Source organism: Acanthisitta chloris, unplaced genomic scaffold, assembly GCF_000695815.1.
Source record: "Acanthisitta chloris isolate BGI_N310 unplaced genomic scaffold, ASM69581v1 scaffold7097, whole genome shotgun sequence".
NCBI classification, from domain to species: domain Eukaryota; kingdom Metazoa; phylum Chordata; class Aves; order Passeriformes; family Acanthisittidae; genus Acanthisitta; species Acanthisitta chloris.
The window spans coordinates 31488-41972 of record NW_008684202.1 but is presented as its reverse complement, the minus strand read 5'-3'; the positions used below and the strand labels follow the sequence as shown (position 1 = coordinate 41972).

At 56.0% G+C, this 10485-nt stretch overlaps 1 protein-coding gene across 1 annotated transcript; it reads left to right on the top strand.

Moving 5' to 3' along the window:
• The first annotated feature begins 636 nt into the window (after positions 1-636).
• SLC28A2 (solute carrier family 28 (concentrative nucleoside transporter), member 2) lies at positions 637-8845 on the top strand. The gene is made up of 17 exons (XM_009079241.1): positions 637-705; positions 900-991; positions 1347-1438; positions 1813-2002; positions 2342-2483; positions 3262-3375; positions 3749-3826; positions 4173-4253; positions 4580-4660; positions 4816-4941; positions 6120-6250; positions 6424-6592; positions 6790-6987; positions 7500-7581; positions 8088-8186; positions 8523-8634; positions 8728-8845. Exons 1-17 carry the CDS (start codon positions 637-639, stop codon positions 8843-8845), a joined length of 1974 nt encoding a protein of 657 aa, XP_009077489.1.
• Positions 8846-10485: the final 1640 nt, after the last annotated feature.

The window sequence follows — 10485 nt, the reverse complement described above, 5'->3', positions numbered from 1 at the left end:
ACTGGGAGAGTGCCCAAATGGAAAGATGCTCCAAGATTTTCTGCCCTGGCATAACACTGGTTCTTCCAGCTTTGCTGGACTGGTTCTCCCAGTATCATCCTCCTTTAGGACCAGTCCCCATGCAAACTACCACTTATTCCTACCCCACACTCCTGCACTGCGCTAGTTATCAACATGAAAGGGCCTTCTTCCTTATCTTACTCAGCTGCACCAAGACTTTTTGATGAGGGATGCAGCCAGATTTATTTTTTGAGAAATCCCACTTGCACAGGGGCTCACGGGGGCTGGTGGCCACTGCCACCAACTTGGAGTAGGAGTGCCAGTTCTCCCTGCTGCATCTAATACTCTCCTGTAATTCCTTGGAAGCATGGAAGAACAAAGGTCTCCCCAGAGTTACAGGAGAACAAGGAAGTCAGCACACAAGCCTCATGGCCTGAGGACCCCATGACATGGTCCCTTGATGTGCTTGCTGGTGTAAGAGCTGCTCTGAATCCTTGCTGCAAAGGCTGTTCTCCTCTCAGAGACCCAAAACTGAAAAGCAGGATTGGACATTTGTCCTGTCTTTCTCTCCCCAGCCAATGTTGGTCCCTCCTAGTGCTGTTTCTCTAATGCATTGAAGCTGCAGAACTTTAGGAGATGGAAGGAAACCAGATAAACTTGGACAGCCTTGAGACAGGCACAGATAACCCAGCTTTCAGGTCTGAGGTGAGTTCACCTGCCCTTCCTTTCCTTTCCCTTCCTTTCCTTTCCCTTCCTTTCCTTTCCCTTCCTTTCCTTTCTCTTCCTTCCCTTTCCTTCCCCTTCCCCTTCCCTTTCCCCTTCCCCTTCCCCTTCCCCTTCCCCTTCCCCTTCCCCTTCCCTTCCCAGTACAGGGTGCTCCAGGTAATGATGTTTCCTAGGAGAATCCCTATGAGGAATGTGATGGTCCACATGGTGAGAGCAAAGAGGAGAGGACAGGAGAAAGGAAAGGAAGATTCTCCTCCTACCGCAGGTAGGATAACCCCCACAGATGTGTGTGCTCAGCCAGACACAAACCTGATTTGGAAGCAGAGTAGGGTCATATTGACCATACAGGGGCACAATGTCTGATGTCTCCATGTGGCCTGCAGGTCTCTGTCCCCGTAGCAGCAACTCAGAGCCAGCCCCCACTCAAGGTGCCCAGGGTGTTGGGGTGTGTGGACCACAGCACACCTGTGCCACCATGCTGCTGCTGGAAGTGTGCTGTGGGAGGCATGGTCATGACCTGGCTCTGTTGAGTTGGTTTCAGTTGGGTTGGTTTGGGTTGGGTTGCACTTCCACATCCATCTTCTGTGTGTCTCACATCTCTGGCATGTGACTCTCCTCAGGAAGGTCCTGCAGCCAGCATCCAAGGCAAAGCAATTCTGCAAGGCTCATGCCAAGGTGTTGAGAAGGATTGTCCTGGCACTCCTTGGAGTAGGTGAGAACTTCCCAGAACTGAGACCTCACTTCCATATCCCTTTGGCTGACTGTGCCCCCAGGCCCCATGTACTGAGCATGGTCACCTGTGTGGAGGTTGCCTGTCCCCTCCTCATTCTAACACTCCTGTCCAGGACTACCTGCACCTCACTGTCCTCCTCCTCTTTCTCCTCCTACCCAAAGAGTTTACTGTGTCCCTTCTGCTTGCTGCTGGGGTGGTGCTCCCTAAGTTCTTCTCACACAGAGATGGGAGCCTCAAGGGTGGCCAGGGAAGGACATTTGGAGGAAATGAACCTCCTTGTTGACTCCAGTCATTGTTATGAACCCATGATTCTACAGTCTCAATGTTTCTGACCCCAAATGTTCCTTCTCCAGCCTATCTGTGCTACTTCATTGCGGCCTGCTACCTCAACTTCCAGCGAGCCCTTGCCTTGGTGGTCATGACTGCTGTGGCTGTTTTCTTCATCTGCTGGAGCTTCTTCAAGAAGCACTGTGGGGCAAAGGTACTGCTGCTCCTCCACCCCATTGGGAAATGCTTCCAAAAGCTCTGGCCGTGGCTGAAATGGTGAGTCAGGAGAAGGCAGGGCCAGATCCTGCCCAGTGCCCAGGTCCCTTCCCTGTGGCTGCCCTGCCAGTGCGACCAGAGCTGGTGGCATTGAACGTGTGCCCTAGTGCCATGCAGGCACCTGACAAATGATGAGGCATGGCCCAGGCTGGGGACCATGTAAAAGCCATGGCAGAAATGTCTTGCTGCTCTGCCTCGGTACCGTGATGGCTGTTCACACCCCTTGTCTGTGTCTGAGCCCCAGGTTTCTTCAGATGCCACTTTACAGTGGCATCTCCCACACCATCAGGGAGCTCACAGGGACGTCCTCTCGGTGACAGTCTGGGGTTTCCTTCACAGGCTGCTGTATGGAGGCCTCCTGGGAGGCCTGTTAGCCTGGCTAATTTTGGACAATGCCAAAAACCCAGAGCAGCTCATCTCATTCGGTGGTTTCTGCTTTTTGGTGCTGTTCCTGTTTGCCTGCTCCAAGCACCACGGCGGTGTGGCTTGACAATCAGTCCTCTGGCAGGAGGTGACCATCGAGCAGTGGGGGACAAGTGCTTCCTTCCCACAGGCATCCCCTGGTGGGGAGGATCCCCTTCTGTGGAGGAAGCAGAAGCCCAGCAGAGCTTCTGGGCTAAGCTGGGAACAGCCTGGGCAGCTGAACTGCCTGGGTGGATGGACCCCAAATTTAGCTCACTGCTCTCCTTCCCCCTGCTCCCCTTCCACCTTCCCAACCCCGAGCACCCCCATGGTTCCTCCATCCTATTTTCCACCGTGTCCCTCGGAGTGGGTCAGACCCAGAGACCCAGCACCAGACACACCTGCTGTGGGTGGAGGATGGGCCTAAGCTTCAGGTGCCTTGGGGGTCTTGGTCAGAAGTGACTGAAGTCCCAGTGACTTCCAGCCCAACCTGCTTCAATGTTTGGAGCAAACCCTCCCTCCTCCTCCTCCTCCTGAGGGTTAATGAACAGGCAGTTTTGATCCAGCAGGTCTGTGCTGCCAGTCAAACCAGCAGGAGGTCTCTGTGCTCACCTCCTCCTGAGCCAAACTGATGAGTTATATTCCAGCCAGTACCAGAGATCCACCAATTTATCTTCCTCTGCCACCAATCCATGTTTGTGGATTTCTGTGACACTTTATTGGTCTCCCCATGACCCTCACCCAGGGCACAGTGTGTGGTGTTTGCCACATGCAGCTGTCACACTGGCCAGAAGCCAGAGAGGGAAGTCTGTAGGCCTTGACAGTATCTCAGTCCTTGTTCTGCTTTTTGTCTCCAGGTGTCCTGGAGAGCTGTTTTCTGGGGTCTTGGCTTGGAGTTCTTACTTGGGCTCTTCGTCATCCGAACAACCCCTGGCACCCAAGCTTTCCAGTGGCTGGGTGACCAGATCCAGGTACTGCATCTATTCATCCTGTGCTGTGCTTGCACCCTGGGATTAGCAGGAAGAGCAGAGGGTGGCATGGAGTGGGGATGTGGCAGGGACTGCACAGACACAAACATTTTTGTTTGGGAATGGAGGAAAGCCAGCTCTTCCTTGGTTTTCTGCAGCAGCCCAGACCCCTCAGTGTGGTCTCCTTTGCAGGCTGTAGTAGAGCTCTGTGACTTTGGGACAACCCACCAGTGTCCCCAGCTTAGGTTTTGAGGGCCATTCTCTGGTGAGCAGTGAAGTGAGCTGTGGGACTGGAGGTATAGCTAGGCAGAATTGAGATGTCAGGGATGGAGCTAATGGAGATCTCTGTCCTACCATCTAACTTCTTCCCTTGCAGTACTTCCTGGGCTACACCAAAGCTGGCTCCAGCTTCGTCTTTGGGAACGAACTCATTGAAGAAGTCTTTGCCTTCCAGGTCAGCTGGGGAATGGGTTTTCTTCTGCTCTGGCTCCTTGTTGGGTCCTGGACAGCACAGATCTAAATGCAGCCAGATCTGCTGCAGCAGAGCTCAAGCATCTCAGAGATGGGTCTCCCTCAGCTTTGCATCCATCTGTGGTCCTCCTCAATCCCATGGGGGATTGGCACTGGTTCTGTCCCTCCTGCCAGCCTGGCCTAGTGTTGTAGCACTCCAATAGCATGGGCTGGCTGTGCAACACCATGCCAATGCCCAGCTCATGGGACAGAGGGGCTTGGTCCCCAGGTGTGTCTGGATGTGTGGGTCAGCTCTCCTTTAACCCCCTTCCCTGCTGCCTTTCCTGCAGAGCCTGCCCATCATTGTTTTCTTCAGTTGTGTGATGTCCATCCTCTACTATCTCGGCGTCATGCAGTGGCTCATTCTCAAGGTAGGGCCTCACTTTGGTTCTGGGATGGCTGTGGAAAGGGGAAGAACCTGGTAGGTTTTCTGACTACTATGGGATGCCCCAGGAAAATTGTCATGGTACTAATTTGGGGTGATTTGTCCTGCTTAAAAGAATAGACACAAACCCCCTCTTTGTTGCATGTCCTCCTGAGAAAGCCCAACCCTAGACCTGATGTTTCTGCTTGGTCTGGGGTTGCTTTCCAAGATCACCTCCGTGCAGTCTGAGGAGCCAAAGAGTGCCCTGCTGCACAAGGATGTTGGCAGGGTGTCAGGAGCCTCTGTCAACGTGGTGCCTTTGTCTTTCCCCAGATCTCCTGGATACTTCAGGTCTCATTGGGCACAACTCCCACTGAGACCCTGAGTGTGGCAGGGAACATTTTTGTCGGACAGGTAAGGTCCTGGACAGGAGATACAGCTCCTTGGTGCTTGCAGCTTAGACTGCCCTGGAGAAAAGGTCTTCTCTTCCTTTGGAAGGGTCTTTTCCTCCCTTCCTAGGAGACCTGTGTGGCCCCATCTCAAGAACAGCAGGGTTTTCTCTCCTGCAGACTGAAGCACCACTGCTCATCCGCCCGTACCTCGCAGACATGACCCTGTCAGAAATCCATGCTGTGATGACTGGTGGCTTTTCCACCATCGCAGGCAGTGTGATGGGTGCCTACATATCCTTTGGGGTGAGTGTGCCATGTGCTCCCTACTGCAGGGTCCTGGCTCGGAAGAACTGCCCCGGGCTTGCGGGTGGGAGAAGACCCCCAGCAGGTGCCCCATGGCCCCCTTCCATCAGCAGGATGAGGGCAGGATGTCCAGCCTCACTTTGCTCTAAAGACACCTTGTCCAGCCTCACCTTTGCTGGCCTGGCCAGAATCTCAGAGCCCTGCCAGGTACAAGGCAGTGCCATGGAGCCCTCGCCATGTGTTTCTGCACAGTGAGCAGGGCAAATCCCACTGAATTATGGGATAATTTAGCCTGGTAGGACTCTCTGGGGGACTCTGATCCACCCTCCTGCCCTAATGAGGTTATGCCTAAACCCCAGAGGATGCCCAGGGCCTTGTCCAGGTTGATGGTGAACATTACCATGGGTGGAGATCTCCTGCACCTGCATAGGTGCCTTGGTCACAAGGAACAATTTTTTCCTTATATCCAACTGGAATTTCCCCACTTAAACTGTGCTGGTGATTTTTCACCCTTTCACTGGGCACCACTGAGCAGTGTCTTCCCTCCAACCCCCCTTCAAGTAGTCAGAAACATCAATACTCCCCTCCACCACAGCCCTCTTTTCTCCCAGCTGAACAAGCCCTGCTCCTCCAGCCTTGTCTCAGTGTTCCTGGCCCCAACCCCATGGGGATGCCCTCTCCAGTTCATCAGTGCCCTGTAATGGGGAATAAACCATTCCCCTTGACCTGCTGCCTGAGCTCCTGCTATTTAAACATTAATTAGTCTCCTTAAACAGAGAACCCAGGGTGGAATGTCAGAGAAATGAGACATTCCCAGGGGAGGGGTAAGGCTGGGAGCTTTGTCAGCAGGTAGAATGTCGCAATGTTACACGCCCTGTTGCTCTGATACCAGCAAAGAAGGGACAAGGAAGGGAAAAGAACCATCATGATTAGGTCAAACAGCAGGAGAGATTCACATCCCTGAGGGCAGGATTGCTGCAGCTCCAAGAATGCCTCCATCCAGGAGAGCTGCCAGGAGAGCTGCCCTATGCACACGGGGAAAAACCAGCCCATTTCCCCACCCTGAGCAAATGGAGAGCCCTGAACTGGTCTGAGTGCAAGTGGCCGATGCCCTGGGGTGGCAGGTCGTGGGGCACAGCCTCGTGGAGGTGCCTGAGCCCCTGGTCTGCACGCTGCAGATCGACGCGGCGTCGCTGATCGCGGCCTCCGTGATGGCTGCGCCCTGCGCCCTCGCCATGTCCAAACTCGTCTACCCCGAAGTGGAGCAGTCCAAGTTCAAGGGCAAGGCAAGCATCCGTCTCTCCAGTGGGTGAGTGTGGAGAGGGCTGGTGGAGTGGGGCTCCACCTGTCCTGCCACTGCCATTCGGGGCACAAGTGGACATCACAGGTGGCCCGAGGCTGGCAGAGCCTGTGGTGTGCAAACCTCCATGCAGTGAGAGCTGATCTGGCTCTATGAGTACACTGGGGTCTTTTTCAATGCAGGGAAGAGCAGAATATCCTGGAAGCTGCCAGCAATGGGGCAGCTGCCTCTGTGGGCCTCGTGGCCAACATTGCAGCCAACCTCATTGCCTTCTTGGCGGTGCTGGAGTTCATCAACGCTGCTCTGCGCTGGTTCGGGGAGATGGTGGACATCGAGGGTCTCACCTTCCAGGTATCCCCAAGGGCAGCCCCATGGTCTGGGCTTCCAGATCCTGCATCTCCCACTCACCCCCACCTTTGCCCATTGCCTCAGTAGGCTGCAGAGACGCTTGCTGGGTGTTTGGCAAGTGCTGGCAGTGGGTGTCCAAGCTGGGAACGCTGCATAAGGTCAGCTCTGAGTTGTTCCCTTCTGGGGTGCTTTTTTTCCAGGTGATCTGCTCCTATGTGCTCATGCCCGTGGCCTTTCTTATGGGGGCAGACTGGGCAGACTCGCCGGTGGTGGCTGAGCTCCTGGGGATCAAGATCTTCCTGAATGAGTTTGTGGCATACCAGAAGCTGTCCACGTACAAGAAGAACCGTCTGGCAGGCCTGGAGGAGTGGAATGGGAGCCAGAAGCAGTGGATATCTGTGAGGGGCACCTGCCCACCCTGCTGGGCAAAGGGCAGGGATGGAGCTAGCTGGAATGGGGCATGGGACCTGGCCAGGCAGATGGGTGGTGGGCAGGCAGAGGGATCATAGAATCATTGAAGTTGAAAAGTCCTCTAAGATTGAGTCAGGATGATGGTGGTGGGGGTGGAAAGGTACCTACAGCCACCTAGACTTGGATGTTCACTAACTGCTGGGTATAGGATCACCCTGAAGGAGTTGGTGAAGCCCTTTCCCATTTATCCAACTCCTTGATGTGACAGATCATGGTGCTCCAGGCCTCCCTGTCCCTCCAGCCCAGGCTCTCCCAGGGGCAGGCTGCCTATCACCATCATCCTTGCTCCCAAATATAGCTGAAAGAGAAAGGGTTGGGGTGGGGGACTTATTTCCATCAAACCTGTCTGGGCTGGCAGCTCTAACATGGTGCTCAGCTCTGGGTGCTCTGGGTCTGCTCCTGTATGGAGGTGACTGTCCCCTGCTTCTGTGCCCTCCAGGAGCGAGCCGAGAGCATCACCACCTTTGCCCTCTGTGGATTTGCCAACCTCAGCTCCATTGGAATCATGTTGGGAGGCCTGGGTGAGTGTGACCTGTGCCCTATGTGCCTGGGCATGAGGCAGGGGGATCCTGGGCCAGTGAGCAAGGGCTCAGCTGAGGCAGGAGGAATCTGCTGCCCTCAACCCTCCATGTCTGGTCTCTGTCAGCACACTGGTAAGAAACAGGATTAGCATGAGGTGATGATTTTGCACTGTATCCATGGCCAAGAGCACATGCATGTCCCACAAGCCTGTGTGCCACCCAGCCATGGGGCAAAGAGCAGAGACTCCAGTGTTGAGAGCACTGAATGCACCCATGGGTGCAGGGTGGGCACAGCACTCTGCCAGCACCCATGGCTGCCTGGAGGGGCAGACAGTGTGCTGGGTGCTGGCTGGGATCACCCTGTCTCCAGACACCAGAGGTTGGCGTGGGCAGGGCACAATGGAGCAGTGGCATCTGGGGACTGAGGACATGTCCTCTATCTGTCCCAGCCCAGGGTAGAGTGGGAGGAAGGACCTGACTCACCTCAGTCTGTTTTGCCCCCACAGCCTCCATGGTCCCCCAGCGCAAGGGTGACCTTGCCTCCGTGGTGCTGCGAGCCCTGCTCACTGGCATCTGTGTCTCCATGCTCAATGCCTGTCTGGCAGGTAGGTCCCTGCCCCAGGGCCAGAAGGAATCAGGGAGGGACAGGCACAGAGCTGAAGACACCTCTAAATGCATGGTCAGGGATGGGGCTTCTGGCCTGTCCTCCCCATGGCTCTGTCAAGGGCTGATCAACCTCAACAGCTCTCCTGGGGTCCCTCATCCTCATCTGGGCTGGGATGGGGAAATTTCAAGGGAAACTCCTGGAGTACTGCAAGGAGTTCCCTGGGATCACTGTCTCTGGGATGAGGTGGGATGGCATATGGGATCTGCACAGTCCCAGGTACAGGATTTGCATCCATGGTCCCTCACCAGTCCCAACAGAAGACCTTGTCCTGCAGGTCTTCTCTACGTGCCAAAGGAGGTGGGTGACTGCGTGAAATTCTTCAGCTATGCCAACTTCAGCTCTACCAGCTACACCATGTACACCTGCTGCAATGAGCTCTTTGCCAGGTGGGTGTGAGGGGCCTCAGAGCTGTCTGGTTCTGCCCAGGGACCCAGGTGGTTGGGCAGCAGCTTGTCCTGACCATGTGTCTCTCCTTCCAGCTCAGTGCTCGTGAACGGGACACACTCCTTCACAGGGCCCTGGACTGGGCAGGAGCAGAGTGAGCTGTGGCTGGCAGAGTGCTGTGGGCACTACAACCGCACGATCTGCACAGCCTAGAGCCTTGGGAACACCAGGGCCTGCAAGACCTGACCCCAGAGGTAGAAAAAACCCCAACACAGACTTGAGCATTTGATCTTCTCCACTCCAGTGCTGACAGACAGCTGCATGCACCTTGCAACCAGCACCCTTAGGTGCCTGCCCCACGGACACAAGGGAGCTGCTCCCAAATAAATTATGGCTTGCCCTCAGACCCCCTCTGGCCCTGGATTGTGACTGTCACGCATGGCACCAAGTCCTTTGCTGAGGCTGCACCCCGTGCTCCCTGCAGAACTCACAAGCCAAGCCTCCACCAGCTGCCAGCTTTAGGATCTGGCCCGGGCCACCCTCTTCTCCCCCACCGTGTGTGGATGGGGGTAAAGACATCACTTGAAGATGTTTCCCTCCCCTGAACACAAACCCACCCTGTCCCACCATGCTTGAGAACATCCTTCCTGCAGGGACCACAGCGCCGGAGAACAGGCCAGTCCTTCCCACTTTATTGCACTCGAGAGCACCCAGTTGCCAATGTGGCCACCTTATGTACATCAGTATTTTACAATCACCCAGCAACAAAGGACCAGGACCCCAGAGCCTGCCACATTCTCAGCCCAGCCCCTTCCCTCCACCAGGCTGTGCTGAGCCACTCTTTGGGACTCTGCCATGCAGGGTGGCATCGCTGGGGCTCAGCCCCCTCCTCCAAAGCCCCAGGGGAGTGATGCTTTGTGGCAGGATGAGCAGGCAGCACTGGGCTCCCTGCGAGCTTTGCTGCCCACTGCCATGCTCTGCCACCTGCTGCACGCCTGGGTGAGCTGACAGGCACAAGGGAGGCTTGATGCAGCACAGGGTGCTTTACTTTCCAGCATGAGCATCACTGTCTGTCTATCACTGCCTCCCACCACAGGGCAGTAGGATGTGGAGGGGTGCTGCCAGTTCCCACTGGGGTCCAGCAGGAGCCAAGCCGGGGTGATACTAAGCAAGCATGACCAGGTCATGCTATGGGGCTGGGCAGGGTGTATGGGGTCTGTGTAGGGCAGGGGGCAAGGAGGGGCAAGTCCTGTGGGCTGGGCACCCACGTGTGCCAAAGCAGAGCCTGGCATGGAGGGGACATCACCCCTTCACCCTGCTCCTGGGTGTCCCATGTGAGGTAGAGCATCCTTACTGTACGCTGGCCAACACCCATAGCAGCACTGCTGTCCCCAGCAGCCACCCGGCAAAGGGCTGGGGGGCAAAATTCTATCCCTGTGTGGCTGCTGGCACTGGTGCCAGCACCCCACCATGGGACTGGCCTGCACCCCAGAGCCCCACACTACAGCAGAGGAGCCCTGCAGCCACAGCTGAACCCCTCTGCAGCAAAACCAGTGTGCCAGGGCAAATGGGACAGCCTGGGCACCGCTGGGGTTCTCATCCTTGACAGAGTGCTGGCAGGGCTTGGCCTGGTCACTTTGTGGAGGACACAGAGAAGGACATGAGGTGCTGGGAGCCAGGAGGGCAGCCTGGACTCCCAGTACACTCAAGGGAGCCAGGCAGGGGCAGGGTGCCTGCAAAACCTGAGGGAGCAGCTCTGACAGCCCCTGCCTTAAAGGAAGGCAAACAGAGACAGTCAAGAGAAGAAAGCGAGTCCCAGCGTGGAGGGGCACGTGGCCCCACGGGCTCCACCA

Excerpts from the sequence above, each read along its gene's own strand:
- SLC28A2 (XM_009079241.1), top strand. The coding sequence starts at position 637 with ATGGAAGGAAACCAGATAAACTTGGACAGCCTTGAGACAGGCACAGAT. Across the intron at positions 4,254-4,579 it reads TGCAGTGGCTCATTCTCAAG|ATCTCCTGGATACTTCAGGT; the intron begins GTAGGGCCTCAC and ends GTCTTTCCCCAG. Across the intron at positions 6,251-6,423 it reads AGCATCCGTCTCTCCAGTGG|GGAAGAGCAGAATATCCTGG; the intron begins GTGAGTGTGGAG and ends TTTTCAATGCAG.